Raw genomic sequence first — 17,947 nt, forward strand, 5'->3', positions numbered from 1 at the left:
CTGTACAAAATTTGTTCTTGTCACTAGGTTTCAAGATTAAAAGAAGCTGGTGACACTTCTAGTTGAATCACTGCTCTGTCCACATTCTGTCTTGCTCTGGGAATATCATTTGTTTTATGTGCATGTTTCAGCAAGATCTTAAAGACAGAACTAATTTTTATTTGTATGGTCATTAGAGAGTCTTAAGAACTTCTAAGATGTCTTCTGTCCAGCTTCATTTGCTTCCTCCATTTCACAGGGATTACTAGCCTCCTTTTCCTATGTAGTAGTGTTACAGAGGCCTATGAGGGGGCAAGGCTTTTCATTTCACTGAGACAAAGACCCTTTTAGGAATGCTCTCTGTAGACTGAAAAAAGAAACATTAGCTGTTTCTTCTGGACTTGAACAATCAACATTTAAATTAGCAAATTTAAGAGACCAAGGAGTTAAAATTTCTAACTCACAGCTTTGCTATTGAAAATAACCAACTTCTATTATTTCTCCCTCCACAGGGAAAAAGCCTCCAAAATAAACAAAAACTGCCATCAATCCTAATGTTTTAAGCAGCCAAGAACAGATTTCCTGGCCCTCCAGGCTATGAACACTACACTTACAAAAGCCAGTAGAGAAGGACTGGGGAACTTCATCCCTATTCCTCAATCATATGAGACAGAAAGATATTTAAAAATCATACATCTGTTTTATATACCTTGTTGAGTAAATGACATTCACAATACAATAAATCCATTGCTGATGGATATGCTTGATCAGGGGATGCGGGTTTCTGTGCTACATCTTGTATGCCCAATTTTTCTTTTTAGACTTTCAAAACTCATTTCATATTTCTTCCTATTAAGAAACAAACTGCATGATTAGATTTTCATTTATCTTGAAATATTGTTACCATTCTCAAGCTTTACAACAGCCTATTTGTCTTAAATTGCATTCCACAATTTGATCAGTCCTACCATTTTGAAAGCTTTCTCAAAGAAACAGCCAAATCCAAAAGCTGCATTGTATGAAAATTACACACAGCCTGAAACCTATTTCTGAAAATTTCATCTGAACCCCCCAATAGATTTCAGACATTCAGAATATTTACATAATTACCTTGTGTACTGCTTGACAAGTGAGGGGAAATCACTTATGATCAATTGTGTTCTGTCTCATCTTTCCATGACCCCTTCCTGCATCTTTTCTGTGTAGGACATTGAAGAGAATCTGTGTGGTACTTGCCAATAAATTACCGTTATATTCTACTGAATTGTTGAGGTAAGGGTTGTTCTTATCTGTCTTAACAACTTTTAAAATAATTCAACCAAAAGTCAACACAATACATGCATTTGAAGCATAAGGGAAAAAAGGTCTGCAAGAATACCAAAGTAGTGAGAACCAATTTATTGAACAGAAAAAATCAATCTTGGTAAATTGACTACTCTTTCTGCGACACATACATCTAGTGACATTTCTTGTTTTGCTGTAAAGTAGACATGATGAATGTCAAAACCTATTTCATAGCTTTGCTTTAGCAGCCACATCACGTGTGAGCACAGCCAGATTCTTGGCATCTTTCGGGTAGTCAGCAAGAATTCTATAAGCTAATCCACATACTTTTTCAAACAGCTTTAACATACTTCATTGAGTTTGTTTGTTCTCTCCTGCCCTCCACTACCCTTCCAGCCTTGCCCTTACTTCTGTGCTCTCCATGCAGTATCTTTTCTTTTGACCAGAGAAGTCACCACAAGATCTAATGGAAGGGCAGACACTGCTGCTGGCCTTCAAGGAATGGACTTCCTTGGCATTTACTTGGCTAGTGCTGGTGATCCTTGGTGCATCTAAACCTGGAGTTGGAAAGACTAACCGTTAAAACTTTACTTTCAAAGCCAACTTTGGGAACTGACATCCTACCTTCTTTCTCTCAAAAAGTCACTAAGGTTCAGCGCCTATCCCTGAACGTCTTTCAAGACTCTCACCTACATCTGAAGAAGGATCCTGAAGAAAGTATTCACATGAATTTGTTCCCAGCTCAGGTACACTCTGACTGGCATTTCTGACCACATGTCTGGCGAAGATGTGCGTAAACACCACCAATTCCTTTGCTTTGAAACAGCTATGCAAGCAGGGAATACGTGTCACACTCCAATAGCTAGCTGTTCTTTTCCCCTCTCCCTCCAAAGCACTAAACACGGCTAGAAATCACAGCCAGCATTGGTTTTTACAGGATACATGTGGTCATTTTCAGCTCCCCACAGACATTAGTATAACGTGCCAGACATCAGACATGTAGTAATTCACAAGCCTTATACCTTTTAAGTGATTGGAATTTCAATCAGTGTGATAAGCCTTTCATAGATTTTTTTTAAGAGGGCTTTAATATGAAAGTGCCTATTAGTGCCTGCTGCAATCTCTTGCATTTAAATCAGCAGTAGATGACTGTAGCAATCTCCTGTTGAAATTATTTTTGCATACAGCAGACAAAGAAAGATGCATGGGGTCCTTTCTTGCTTGCAACAAATGGAAGTCAGTGTTATCAGCACTGGGTCTAGCCCCCACTGCTGAAACAGCATAGCAAGAGATATTTGTATGACAAACTGTAAGCTTTTTAACAAACATTGGCTCCTTGTAAACATTTTCGTTATGAACTCGGAAGTCTTGGCAACTCAGACTCTACATAAATTACCAGAATGGAATTTTGCTTAAAAATTGATCCCCAAATGACTGCAAGCCTTTTCTCAGGTTGTACTTTCTTTCATAAAGCTGCTTGCAGCTGGAGCGATTTCCATAAGCGCTAAGCCTGCATGCTCCTGGTAGGCTTCAAATGGAGGTGCTAATAACTGCATTTAGGAAAACTACAGCCTTCACTTCTTGCATCTAACATAGAAAAGATATTAGCGAGGTGTAGTTATGATGTACCCAGTTCATTAGGTAGGTGTTTAAATGGGAACATGAATTGCCAGATCAAGATCTTTATATGCTAGTCTTGCACTTTAACTTCTAACAAAGACAATTTTGTTAAAACCTGTCAGAAAGCTGATTTCACAAGCCATTTGCAGTCCTTGAGAAAGATATTATTTTTCTCTCTAACAGAAAAATCTGGCCAGCAACTAGAGGTGGAAGAGTCAGTGAGGCTGTTTTTACTTATGTCTGGCCTGGGAGAGAGAGTGCCTCCCAAGAGGAAGCACTGCAGCAGCAGCAGGATGTCACTGTTTGGATCAGGAGTGTGAAGGGGATGCTGTACGCATAGGCCATCAAACACCAGAGGAGAAACCGACAGCAGTACTTGGACAGGACAGGAAGCGATATAGGCTTGCTTACTGTGCATCCAAATGTAATCAGCAAAACAAAGCCAAAAATCAGGAAGGAAGCTACTCTAATCCCAAAGTATAAAAAATAAAAGAGGGGATAAAATCCACTGTGTTTTGCTACCTTTCAGTAACCTGCAAAACTACTATACTGGAAGTGGTAAGGAGAAGCAACACAGGAGAGCCTTTTCTGTCAGAGACAATACATGCAGCAGACATCAACCAAGCCAATATTATTACTGTTATTAAACAATCATGTTTTGGGAAGACCTGTTTCCTTTTTAAAAGTTCTTGCTCACCACTGACAACAGCACAATATAAAAGGCATAAGCTCTGGTTAAATGTATCATATTCTAGTTACTCAAATCAATGGTCTCTCAGTGTGTGACATTATCATACAATGTAGATTTGGACAAACTTCAATTAAGAGAGAAAAAATAGATTAAGTCCTTATTCTACTGAACAATTCTAGTAAACTAAAGAAAAAAATAACCACAAAAAAACATTATTTTTCTTAAATTACCACTAAGGTATTTTAGAGTTTTAAGACTCGTTTTACAGTTTTAAGACTCTAAAACCATCAGGAACAGTCATAAAGAGGTCAACGTGTTCTTCAGAAAAACTGATGGAGACATCCAACTGGATATGAGAAAAACTTGCCCCATGAGCAGAGCCGAGCAGTGGGACAAGCTAGGCTGAGAGGTTGTGCAGTCTCCCTCCTCGGAGGTTCTCAAGACCCAAGCAGACAAAGCCCCAGGCAGTCTGTCTGACCCCATGGCTGACCCTGCTTTGAGCAGGAGGTTGGACCTCTCCAAGTCCCTTCCAGCTCAAATTATCCTATGATCCTATGCAAAAGAATTGGAATAATCTTTTTGACTTCGTTAAAGCTAGATTTTTTTTTTCACTTTGCATTTAATTCAGTCCAATTAAAAATATAAAAAGCTTAAAAATAAGCTACTACTCAGCTTCCATTTCTAATAATTTCAACGGAACATGAATAGCAGGAACTCTGTGCATCTCTTTAGTAAAGAGCAGTCGAAAGCCGCAAGCAATAGAAGTTGCTTCAGACATAATATTTTTCCTGGAAACAGCACACACTTTTTTTTTTTTTTCTTTTTTTTTTTTTTTTCCCAGCATGCCATTTCCAGTTCCATAATTCTGGACAGCATGACATAACTGTAGGTTTGTAAAGGAAGTCAAACTTCTATTAAATGGGGGGGGGGAGGGGAATCACTTACCTATTCGTCCTACAGAGTAAAGGTACTCATCTGACTTCCCTGCTTTATTTGAAAATCAAAGTTTAGAAGACTTCTGAATGTCAATACTATGATGCATTACATTGACATTTATCTTCCCAAGACTGCAGATACACTGATACAGTTAAGACCTGAAGGTGATATTTTTCATCTCTGCTGCAAGGTGAGCTGTGGAATACCAGGAATATGAATTGAAAGATACACCTAGCCCTTGCTGAACAAATAAATGAAAAATACTGATTTTAGCTGATATAGAGAAGCTGCCCCTGCATTTTTATTTTCTCGAATTTGTTGTGGATTTAAACCTCCGCCTGATGAATGCTAGATGTTTGGTAATTTTTCTAGCCATTGTTTGAGAGTAAGATGGATACATTTCCACAACCAATTTACTTCTCCCCTACATTTTTATCCTTTCTGTGTGCCAACACAAGCACCTCTACACCTGCACAGAGCTGCATCAAGGACTCCCAAAGCAAGCTGTGTGGGCATGCCAAACGGATTTGGCACCTGTAAGCAGGTTGAACACCAGTGCTGAGCTAGTTCACAATGGGAGCATGAAAAAAGCTGCTGGGGAAGCTGAAAAAGGCAGATGAGAGTGCCCTAGCAGCAAAATGCACAGAACACTAGAGTTATTTCTAGACATCCTCAAAGCTCTCCTCAGGACCTTCCAAGGGCACACCTCTCACTGTGTTGGGGAATTGGACACAAAAGCAGACACTCCTGGTGCAATAAGAGCATCAGAAACAGATGCAGGCTTGCCCAGCCGGGCCATTTTCTGAGTTGCCTCCACGCCCAGACCCTATCTCAGTCATAGAAACCAGAAATAACCCATGCACTCCTGCGCAGGGAAAGCCCATAAGAACAAAACACTTTGCTGCAGGTGATCAGAGCCATGCTTGGTGTTCACCTTTCCAAGGCACCCAGGAGTGTTCTTCCAGTGTTCGATGGTAAATGGCAATGGCAATGCAGAAACAACAATTATCCTCTAAACACAAATCTCCCATTTCTCCTAATTCTTCTAAGACAAGATTGCTCTTCAAGGAAGCAAATATTTTCATCTTGCTATGGATTGATGGAGAGAGCTGCATGTTCTTAAATTCAGGGAGGCAGAAAGATGCCTACAACCAGCAGTTGCCCCTGCACTGTATGAGGGCACTCTCTCAGGAAAGCTCTAAGTGTCAACAGAGTTCTCATTAAAAACAAAACAAAACACAAAACAAACAAACAAACAAACAACAACAAAAAAAAACTTTTCACAACACTAGATTTGAACATGTTTTTCCAAATCTCCAGTACTATGCTTTTCTTGCAAAATGCACCCAAGTGTCAGGCAGAACTCCCTTCCACATAAGATAAAGAATTAAACAAAATTAGCAAGTATTTTCCCAATCTTCTACACCACTACAGCTAGATTAGAAATGGTATTAAGGAACATGCCAATTTAGTGCTGGCCACATTCTCTCAGTCTAGAGGGGAAATAAATAAATAAAAATAACTAAATAAATAAAAATCTAAAGATAAAACATACATAAATGTGACAAAAAAAAAAAAAAAAAAAAAAAAAAACCCGAGTTTTACTTAAAAAAAAAAAAAAAAAAAAAAAGCTTCCAGGAATTCTATACACATCGAAGTTTTAATGATATAAAAACCACCTGAGAAAAACAAATTGTTGTTGTCATGTTGACATGTAATCTCTAATTCACACATAATATCCAGTAACGTAGGATGGTGTTTGTTTGTACAAAGGGAAAGGAACAGTGCAGAGCTTGCTGTGCATTGGGATAAAGCCAGCATTGGTTACAAAAAATTGCAGCTACCTTAATCAGGTCTTTTTTGTACACTTTAAGGTTTCTGAGTTCTACATCCCATGCAGTACAGAAACAGTCAAGCAACAATAATGCCTGACAAAATTAACAAGTGCACGCAGGGGAAAAATGGACTTCTTAGTACAAAGTTGTAGGGGCTTGGTGCTAGAACCTATCAGGACTCTCAGAGTATGTACAGCTTTGAAGACTTCCACTTGTAAAGCTACCGTCAACTACATACAACTACAGACACGAATATTTAACTAATTCAGCCACAAGACACAGATCCTGTACTTGAAACCTTAACTTTCTCTTAAGTAAAACTGGGCTTAAAAACAAATGCCTATACAGTTTAGTAAATATGTAAAAGTATTGTGCTCTGGACTTATGAAATCTCAGGTTTGGGAATGAAAAAAAGAAGATAGGATAAATTTACTTCATATACTTGAAACCATTCTCCCTGACGAACATTTTAAGGTATCAGAGTCAAGACTGTTTGGCTAAAATACTAAAATTAATTTTAAAACATTGACCTAATAAGTATAATGAATTCTGTTCGGAACGTCACGTCAGGGTAATGTTAAAAAGTACATTATGGCTGTTAGATACACCAAATTAATAGATAAAAGTTCTGTTTCTTAGGAATTAACAGCTGTGAATCATTCCTGAAAATCAGGATTGCTGGGATTAAGCTGCAAACAGTATTTTGACAAATTCTCAATACAGATTAAATTCTTGCAAATATTGTGCAAGATGAAACCTGTTCAAAAACCTGTTCAAGCCATCTCTCTCCTTTCCAGTAACAGCAACTGGCCAAGTCACCAAAAGTGGGAACTTTGGTGCTTAGCATTTAAGGGTGTAAAGACTTCTGTAATCCTAGACTTGAGTTGTAGAGCTCATAAAGAAACAGTTTTATTCATAAAAGTGGTAGTTTTATATCCTGTTAATAATAATTTTATATACCTGTTAAAAAATCTGTTAGAAGATGGACTGTCCAAGCTACTACAGAGGATTAAAAATCAAGAGAACTATTCTAATCCTTTATCTTTCTTCTAATTTATCTGTTCTTCTAATCATTTATCTTTCTTCTTAACTTCCAGGTATTCTTATCATCTTAGTGCAAACCAAGAAAACTCTTAAGTTGCTGAACAGTGTGGCATGAGAGGAAGCCCAATTAACTTCCCAAATCCCCACAAAGAATCAACAAGGAAAATAAAATTGACTAGGGGAAAAAAAAAAATAAAAATTAAGTGAGGTACTCATCCATCATCTGAGGATGAGATTGGAATAAGAACCTGGACCAGCAAAGGTCAATGCACCTCATTACACCAACACGAACTTGTGCTGGCTGCAGTCAATCAACGATCAATATCAAGCTTCCTAGTGAGGATCTCATCATACCTTATTCACCCGATGTGATCATACAGGACTGTTTTCAAATAGTTATTTTCTTTAAAGAAAAAGATATCTTCTCAATTTCTGGAAATATGAGATTATGTTAAGACCTGAAAATCAGCACCTCATGCCCTACTGTTACGCTGAGAACAGAGGCTGCTTAGCTGACAGTAGCTAAGTACCTTTGCCCGTGTGCAGTCTCAACGCGCATTTCCTCACAGACACGTATTCAAGTCATCTTCAGTTCATAAATTAGGCACCACAGAGAAATATGACCAAAATAACCACCTTCCAAAGAGGCAGTAAGCGTCACTCACAATGCTCAACTACAAGATCTAGGCATATGGGAATCAGAAAAAGGGGACGTGGGACAGATAAAACGTGCTCAAGGACAGCAAATTTCAAAGAATCCTCATTATTTTTAAGTAGGCCAACCCCCAGGACATATCCATTTCATCCAGAAAAATTAATCCAGTCTGCTCCCTGCCATCCTCTTTTTCCCAGGGACCCTCAGGCATACACAAAGATTAAAGGCTACATGAACTATCCTGGCAGGCTGTTCCCTTTTATCAGAACAGCTTGACAACTCCCCTGTCATCACGAGTCTTGGTGGAAGATAACAGTGGGAACAAAATTCGGCAACTACCTGAGAGGTGACTTCTTATGTAGTAGCCATGGAAAAGGCAAGACTGTTCACTAAGATAACAACGCTGTGTCTTACAGATTCCCCCCTGATTCCCCCCTTTGTTTCTCCACATGAAATAATGGCTCTGGTATCACCACTTCGGATTCCTACTCAAGGGTCTCATCATACTTTGCTAAAGCAACCACAGTAACCACCTGCCCCAGGTTTGACAAAGCCTTCTCCCAGTCTGGACTGCAGAGCTGCCCTCCTACAGGATGTTTTCTCCACTGGTGACCCTGAAGGAGGAGCTTACAACAGGACCTGCTCAAAGAGGTTCATGGCCTCACTGTCAAGTCAACATTCTTTCTCAGCCTGACTTTTCTTATCCTGTTTGCATTATTGAAACACAAGCAAGTCTTCAAGATGAACGTTTTAGATTGGTATTTAAAGACAGGGAGGGACAGAAGACACAAGATGACTTCACCTCTTAAACATCTTGGTCACTCAAATGCAGTCTTACCTGAGAGGCCCAGAGGCACGGCTGGAATACCTGACAGAGGGTGCAGCTCACAATCACTTTACACAGCAAGTAAAAGTCTGGAGTAAAACAGATACTGGATTATCTTACACTGAGAGAAATATCATCACCATTTGGAGCTGATGATCTCTGAGAAGAGATGTAAGAGGCAGTGCAAGATTCATCTGCATTATTACCATGAGCACAGGAAACCCACACACCATCCGTCCTTTTGCTCCTGAGAACTGCTGGCTAAACACTTTCTGATCAGAGGCAGTGATTGCCTGCACATACACAATTAGAATACAGACTACCACAAAAAGCTGTTCTTCCCTTAAAACAAGCAAACCAAAACCCCTCCTCCTACCCTTTTCCACCTTGGCAGATCAATGAAATATTGTTCTTTTTAAGCTAATCTCTAGTGAAGGTCTTGGTTCTGCCTAGGAGGAAGATATTTCATAGAGGGGAGGAAAAGAAAGGTGCAAAACATGGAAGAGGTGAGGAAAAAGAGCAACATATTTCATAGCTGCTGCTTAAAGCTTCTCAGAAGGCTTTAGCATATTAGAATAACAGTGTGGGAGATGAATTACCAAAAGCAGAGCAGGTGAAACAATCTAAGATGCATGATAAATGCACATTGACACATGCATGGCTTATAAAAGACATATATACAAGCCTTGAAGAGCTGACTTCAAGGCCTCATTTAAGTGAAAGCATAGCAAATCATGTTTCAAGACTGAAGGATGCAGAGAACAATTTATTTTCATTGAAGAACATATCTCAATATTGTCTTTCTTGTTATTCCTTCGTTGATAGGAAGAATAGAAAGCTCATGGCATTTCAGTTGCAGACAGCTGTAAGAGGTGGCTTGGTTTCTTCCTTGTTTCTATTTTGAAATGTCATTAGATGATGCATTTGTTAACAAATTAACTTAACAAAACAATAAATACCTCTTTGTTTGACTTATCAAGAATTCTTATTAACTAGCTCAAAATAAAGACGCTGTTTAAATATTTCAAGCCCATAAAGGCAGGAACTGAGCAATAAAATGGGAGTCCCGCTGTGTTTCATCCCTATTGAAAAGCTATTCATTGTTTTTTAGTCATCCTTCACAAAAGGAAATCTTTTATGGCAGGTTAAAACCAAAGCAAATTTTAATCCCCAAGTTGAGACTAAAATGTTCAACTATGAAAAAACAATATTCAATTTCAGTAAAAATCTTGCATTTTTTTTTTTTCTAAAGCACATTATTTAACATAATACTTTGTCTTTTTAAATCAACTGACTATATTAACTCCATTCAGAATAGTTCTTGCTAAGCCATTTTCATTGCTTTTTTTTTTTTTTTTTTTTTTTAAGACAACAAAACAAATAAGAAACTTTGTGGGCAGAGTACCATCTGCTTATGCTTTAATTTCATTAACAGTTATATTTTGAGACCTTTAACTGTAAAGAAATTTTCCAAATGTGAACCAGTATACTGATTTTACTTTACACCTTCTTGCAATCCCCTCCTGCTGCTCAGAGGTGTACCACACATCAGTGCTGGTTGCTGCTATTTGCAACTTAGCAGTCCACAAGGAAATCAAAAGAAAATAAGATGCAGCTTCAGAAAGACAGAGCAATATGAAACAGAAACGAAAACAAAACATTACTGGAGTCAGTGATTAGAATGAAGGATTCAAGAAAAGGTAGTAAGAGAGAAACCTGAAAGAAATGCAATTAATATAACATGGAAAAAAACTACTAATTTGTTCTGTGAGTTGCAAGAAAGCATGGTTACACAAGGAGAAATAAAAAGCCTTCAAAATGATAAGAAGTCTACTAGCCTGGGGCAACAGAATTTAAAAAATAAAAGAAATGAAAATGGCAAGCTGGGTAGGGACACTAATATTTTTCTATCCTTAGCGGTGGTGGGAGTGAAAAGTCTCAGCTTTTCTTTCCTCAGGTATTCCTGCTTAATACAGTCCTTTTTTGAGCATCATCTTCATTTCAAAAAAGTAGCCATTTTTGTTTTCTACATAAAGTTTATACCTACCCAGGTAAGAATAGTACTGTTACTCCCATGTGGAAATAAAATGGGAAGGCAGTGGGTTTTCAGACAATAGGAATTCTGTTCTATAAAACGCATCTCTAGAAAAGCACCAACCTATTCCACAAACAGCTTGCTGCAAGCAAGGAATTTGTTCTCTCTTTTTTTTTTTTTCCCCAAAAAATTCAGACCTACCAATTCAAATGAGCTATCAAATGACTAAGCAAACATTTCAAAACCATTTAACCACATATATGAAGAACACAATAAGGATTACTACTTGAAAACAAAGGGTGAATAAAAATATTCCCCTTCTCCTCTACCTGGTTTACAATTACCAACAAGAAAAGCACCCTTCTCCACAAAAGCACATACTTTGCCAGCGAGCTCTTTCAGGAAAGAGCTGACAATTAAGCCAATAAACCCTAAACCAGAAACCTGCTCTAAAGCACAAGCCCAACTTTTGGGTTAAGTTTTTCAGAAGTCTACTCCTGAAAGTTCTGAATGCCCCAAAATCCAAGCCTGAACAGCACCACAGTTCGCAGAAATGCACATTGCTGGCTGCTTACTGCTCCCGTTTGTTCGACCATACTGGCAACATCCTGCTTTCTGCACACCGTACCTTGGCATTCCTATTAGTCATAGTGGGAAAATACCTCATTTGCCAACACAGTGCCAAAATCTAGAGCACTGCAGGGTGGAGGTGGACTGTTAAAGGCAGATTCAAGCAAGATAAATTCCCCTTAATTCACAAAAAGATTAAAGAAAACTGATGGAGGAGGCGGCCTTTTAAGCAGCATGTTTCTATTTTTAAACTAATCGTTCACAGCAGACGTTTGTTTTCCATACTTATGGAGGAAATCTAGTAATTAAATGTAACTGCTACCAGACTTGGAATCCTTCTCTCAGTTTATATGGCCTATTTTCTGTGAAAAGCATCCACCCCCCTCCAAGGTAGAAGTCAAACCTATTAATGTAACAGCTTATCCTGCCCTATTTCCACTTGGCAGTCTCCCGTAATGCTGATTTAATATCTGACAAAAATAGGACAAAGATACTGTCATTTTTCATTAGGGAATGCCAGCTCAGTACAAGCAATTTTAACTCTACTGAGCTCAAGCTGGAGCAGGTTCGTGCTGCTTTGCCATGTGATGAAAAACCCACGCACACACTTCTCTATGTGGTATGCTGCTCTCCAGGCTGACATCCCGATGACCCACTGGGCCTTTTCTGATAGCTAAACTTATTTCTACTGCTTTAGCTTAGCCATCACCTCTCAATTCAATAAATTAGAACAGAGTTAGCAGTTACCTAGATTTTCACACCTTTCAAAGTAAGGGCTTTATTGCACTCTATTTTTAATGCCCCATTCTGCAGCCACTAAGCAGCTCCAACTGCCACATCTATTATCACTTGTTTTCCAAAAACAACCCATCAAACCCATTGTGTAGATTGTTCCTTCCCAACTTTTGTGGTCTTACTCATGGTTTCTTTCTCAGATACAGCATTAGTGGAATAGTTTTAGTCCACAGTTCCCGAAGTGAACACAACCACCAAGCTTTTTGTTGCACAAAAAGAACAGAGCCACTAAGAGAACAGAGCCACTTTTAATCCCATGCTGCAGATGCTACCAAAGGCTCCCTGGACAATCTAGAAATCTTTCCCCAGCAGTGGGATTCTTAAAAAGCAAACATCAGCCTTAACATCTTTCATTTTTCTGCTGTTCAGTTATTTAATTTACATTAATCACAAATGGTAATACTTGGGGCTAGAACAGGACAACGGGAATCTCGTCATATACATATAAAATGGTGCTAAAGTGCTCCCTACAGAAGAGTAGGTTTTTACATAATTAATAGCCCTGAGATAATGAGTTATTTACTTAACTTATTGCTAGTGATTTTTATGATGGAAAAGTTCAAGAAAGTTTTAATACAATCTATGTATATATACACAAATTGGAGGAATTATGTAAGGCTTTTTTCATTTCTTCACATTATTCAGGAAACCACTCTGTGGTCACTTATTCTGTAACATAACTGGAAGCATTTGACAAAAGACTTCATTTTAATAAGACAGGGATTGGGGTTTTTACACTCTCCCAAGGGTGACAGATTTTTACAAGCTTTTTCAAAGCCAGTTTAGATGAAAGCACACATTAAAAACATTAACATTTAATATCTCAAAACATTTTGCCTATTACTGTCACTAGCAACACGAAAGATTACTGTAATAAACCAGGGGGCAGAGAGGGGGGAGTGATGTTTACTTGCTAGAACAGCAACACTCCAGCTACAGCAAGCTCTCTGCCTCCCTGCGTGCAAATTTCAAACAAACGTTGGTGAGTTTCTACAAATTCTACAAATTTCCCAATGTATTCACTTCTGCTGAGCATCAGGCAAGAAGCAGTGACTCGCTGGAGCTTTGATCATGAGAGGAGGAAAGTCTAGGTCCAGCCCCATGTCCCAAGGGAGCTCTGGCACAGAAAGCGACTGAGGGCACTGAGCTTTCGGATATCACAGGAGTGGCAGCACCAATGCAGTGCTCCTCGCCTCAAGGTCTCACCCAACTACAGGAAGGCAAAACAGTAAATAAAAGTGATCACAAATATAGTTAACCACAGTTAGCAATTGTAGAGAGACAACCTCGCTGCTTGACTGCTTGTTTGCCATGATGCATCACATGTTGACCACGCTCACATTTCTTATCTTAGGCTTGAATCCCTTCACAACACAACACCACTGCTCCCATTGCATCATATTTATCACCTTATTCCAGGCTCGGCTCCTGCCTTCCCTCCAGTAATGACATCAACTTCAAATTCCCCAATTCTCTGTTTCTCTTCCAAGCCCATTTGCTTTTACTCCTTAAGGGAAAGCAGCAAATTTCTGCTGGGACCTCCACTGCGAAGAATCTAATTTAAACCACAATAACACTTCAAGTTCAGCCTGCAACTTGTCATTAAGTCCTCAGTGACAATCCAGCCAAGGTGTACAGGAAATTAGTGGTCTTTAAAGTTAGGGAAAGGGGGTGTCAAGAGAAAAGTCAAAAAAATTCCATTTGCCTTCTGTTTCTTCCTATCTCCTCCTCCAAATCATAAATCCTCCACTTTCCAGTGGCCACATGAGATCTGTAGCATTTAGCCACCAGGTAGCTGGCTGCGAGCTGTTCCCTGAGCCAAAGGATGCATCAGAACAGCACCTGGACCAGGACCTTTCCCAAACTGGGAGCCCCGCTCCTCCTTTAGGAGAGCTGGCAGCAACGAGAGCTGACTGACCCCTACACGGGTGCCCAGGGGTGGATGACTAGGAGCCCACCAGTGGCTGGGATGCAAGTAGCTATCAGCTAGTGGAGGCTGGGGAACATCGCTAGTATTATAGTGTCTCGGAAGGACTAGGTTCCCATATAGGAGATTATGCAGCACATGCTGAGATTTCGTCAGGAACGTTTTCCTCACTGCACGTGGGAAGTGGTCAGAACATGGCATTTGTTTTATGATTTTTGCTGTCTCAGCACATTTCTGACCTGAGCAAAGTCAGCCACATATTTCCATCAAATCTTTTATGAGCTTCCTAAGCCACGGATGATAAAACATGCTGGACACTCTCTCTTTCTTACTTTCCTTCACAGGAACAAACAAACAGGGTCATCTCCATGACCTTCCTGCAGTGGTCCAGCAAAGACTAGAAACCATAGGAGACCACTAATTACACTGCATCACATAAACTGTGAGCATGCAAAGTTGTGCTCCAAGCTTTGCCTCAAGTAGGCTAAACAGATCTTAAAAAAAAATAAAATTAGTTACACATTTAATTAAAAGCTTCTGTATAGTAATTCAATCACTTTAACTCTTTGTAATTGGTCTGATTTAGAGAGTTAAAGTTGACCTATACTAAGCTTACGTAAGGCTCCTTCCAGGTATGCTGCTTTCAACTTCTCAGCCGTGAATCTTTCTTTACCTTTTCAGTCCATTGGCTCTGCCTGCTGTACTCCCGCTTCTATTCTCTCCTTGACAAAACCAGATTTTAAGGCTGTACCTCCGAGGCTGATCGTTAGCAACATATCTCACTTGAGACCTGCAAGCACCATAGCTGGGATCCCTACAGCAATCTTCTTAAAATGAATGGCCTCAATCATCTCCTGCTGGCTCCAAAACCATCATCCCTTGATTGAGAAGAGCACAAACTCTCAGAAAACATCCCAAAGACCCCACAATGTGTACATAATAATCTAACCAAAGATTTTGTCTAATCTTTTCTTGCAGCTATAAACAAGAATGCGTGCATCCCTACCTAAATCTTGGGTACCTTTTTTAATCCTTGTTATCAGATAACCGATGTCTTTACTTACACAAAAACAGATATTTACTTAACCTCTCCCTCTGGATCCTACAAACATTTTTTTCTTGAATGCATCTTGCAGAAACAAAGCTCTACAGGCTTATTATCTGGAAAAGTGTATTGTTTCCTCAAGTTCCAAATATGCTTTCAATAGCAGTGAATACATCAATCTGTGGTAGTCTTCTACCAGAAGGGAAAAAGAAATGCCTTATCTCCACCTTTCTGTATTACTGTTATTAATTGTGCTCTCTCATTTCCTTCCTAAATAGATGCTTCTCCACTTTTCTTTTTTCTTTGGAAACTCTGCACCTCAAGTCATGCCAGTTCTCTAAAAGACCACTGAATTCTTTTAAGATCAACAGGAAAAAAAAAAAAAAAAAAAAAAAAAAAATATATTTTAAGTTATAATGCACTGTTTTGTTTTGTTTTTAAAAAAGGTACATAGTTATAGAACTACTCTAAAATCTTCAGTATTATTGCCTATCCTATCCCCATCAGCTGCTATAAGCAGGAAAAGATTCACGCTTGTGAAGATAAAAAGAACAAGGCAGCAGAACTCTTCAGCTTTGTTTCTTTAATGCCTGGGTGTTATTAAAGTTATGCTCCAGGCTGTGCCCGGGCTTACAGTGCAGAGAAGGAAAGGTACTGCCCAAGGTTAGCTATAAAAGTTAAATCGTTGGCTAGACCTTTCAGGAAGAGGGTGTTGTACAGAAGGAAGAATTATTCTGTTATCTGCAGCCACCAGCAGAGCAAATACACGTGTTGGCATGACCGAGCAGAGCACAGGCCGCATGCCCCACAGTGCTGGGCCTTATTACACCCCTACCTGCAGAAAGCAGGCACTGTACCAAGGCACAGCCCATCCCCAGGTGCTACAGGGAGCATCCCCGAGTCCTGGGGCAGGCAGCCTTTTCCTACCAAGCAGTGTGCTTGGAGGCGTCCTGGCATTTCCCCAAAACATGCCAAGGCACAGCCAGCAGTGGGCACAGCCACCGCTTACACACTGCTTCTTCGCTAGGATCTGTTACCTGAGATGCTGCTCAGGAGACAAGCAGTCCAAAGCAAAACACCAGTTTAGAAATGACACCACCATTTCCTAGAAAACGACGATAAAATGCGTTGTTCTCTCTCACATATATCACGGCATGGTGATAAGTAAACGGCTGATCTCGCTAATGAACCACATGTTCTGTTTAGATTTCTCTTTGACAGTGTTTACTTAAGAGAATTATATTTGCTCCCAACAAAGGCTGAATTATTTCCTGAGGTGGCTATCACAGATATTTCTTCCTCCAACCCAGACGGAGGTAATCAAGACAGAGCACTGCTTTGTCAGGGACAGGCTGCAAAAACTCTTCCCACTCATTTATCGCCACACATGCAAGTGAGAAGGGATTTCCACATTGGACTGACATGTCAACAGAGCTTGATACAAGGTTTCAGCTCAAAACTATCCTTCAGGCTGGTGGGAAGGATAAGTAACCTGAGTCAGTGTAGCACTCATAGAAATCCCCATTGTGCTGGGAGTGCAATACCTCAGCTGGGGCTCCTGGGGCAGCCACCTAAGGGCGGGCACTGCAAGGCCATGCTGCTCATCCCGCTTGTCCCAAGGATGCCCACTGGCAGGTCTGGTTCTCCTTCCTACGCAGGATGAGTAATTCAACCGCTTTTTATGTGAAATGTTTATTTCTTGACGTTTTCCCGGGAGATATGGAAGCAACATTTATGAAGAATTCTCCGTACACAGAGAAGCCCATGTTGTGCCGAGAAGACCGGATTACAGGAACTCCAACACTTAATAAACTGTGTATCTCAAGAAAAAACCCACCACGGCCTATTATCTCAGCAGTAACTGCCAAGATACAGCAGACTGAGAGAGCTTCAGAAGACAGAGCGTCTGCCGAAGGAGCCCAAAGTCATTTTCGGTGTTGAAAAGCGAGAATGACGCCAGCTCGCTCGCGTCGCCGATGAGTCAAAACAGCCCACCGGAGAGGACCGAGCGTACGAGCAGGGCGCAAGACCTCTCCTCCCCCCATCGCTAGGCGATGCTGTGACTTTTCCAAGCCCTGTCGACGATCCCGCTTCGCGCAGAGCTCCCAGGGGCCCGGCGCGCCCCTGGGCTCCCAGACACCGGAGCTCGGGGGCAGTCCCCGCCCGGGGCACCGCCGTCCAGGGAAGGGGTCGCGGCCCCGGGGACCCGGGCTAGCTCCGGCCGCCCCCGGCGACACGGGGCGGAGCGGGGACCCCCCGGGCGGTGGCGCGGGGCCCATCCGGAGCGCGGCGCCCCCCGGGCCCCCTCCCGGCTCCTCTTCCCGGCGGCGTTGGGCCGCGGCGCAGCGCCTCCCGTGCGGATGCGGGGCCGGCCGGGGCTGTCCCCGCCGCTCCCCGTGTCGGGCCTGCAGGCCGCGGCCCCGGCGGCCGCCCCCCGTTATCCCCGGGCTGGCCCCGCGGCATCCCGCCCGCCGCCCCCATCCCGCCCGGCGCCGCCGCCGCCGCCGCGCACTCACCCGTCCCGGGGAAGCCGGCTCCTCGGCGCGGGGCGACAGCGAGGACCAGAGCAGCAGCAGCCCCAAGAAGCTGCCCGCCAGCAGCACGGCGCGCAGCAGGAAGCCCAGCTTCAGCCGCATCCTCCCGCCCGCCCGCCCTCTGCCTCCCGCCGCCGCGCACCGCCGGCCTTCCGCCCCCCGCCCGGCTCG

General features: G+C 41.4%; 1 protein-coding gene across 2 annotated transcripts in view; it reads right to left on the reverse strand.

The window, feature by feature from the left end:
- The window catches only part of GALNT7 (polypeptide N-acetylgalactosaminyltransferase 7), a 69,540-nt gene extending 51,662 nt beyond the window's left edge, over window positions 1-17,878 (reverse strand). For both annotated transcript variants that reach the window (XM_032186449.1, XM_032186448.1), the window contains exon 1: window positions 17,759-17,878. In XM_032186449.1, coding sequence (XP_032042340.1) covers window positions 17,759-17,878 — 120 coding nt within the window. The remainder of the gene's footprint in view (window positions 1-17,758) is intronic.
- Between the last annotated feature and the right edge of the window lie 69 nt (window positions 17,879-17,947).

Source organism: Aythya fuligula, chromosome 4 (assembly GCF_009819795.1).
Source record: "Aythya fuligula isolate bAytFul2 chromosome 4, bAytFul2.pri, whole genome shotgun sequence".
Taxonomy (NCBI): domain Eukaryota; kingdom Metazoa; phylum Chordata; class Aves; order Anseriformes; family Anatidae; genus Aythya; species Aythya fuligula.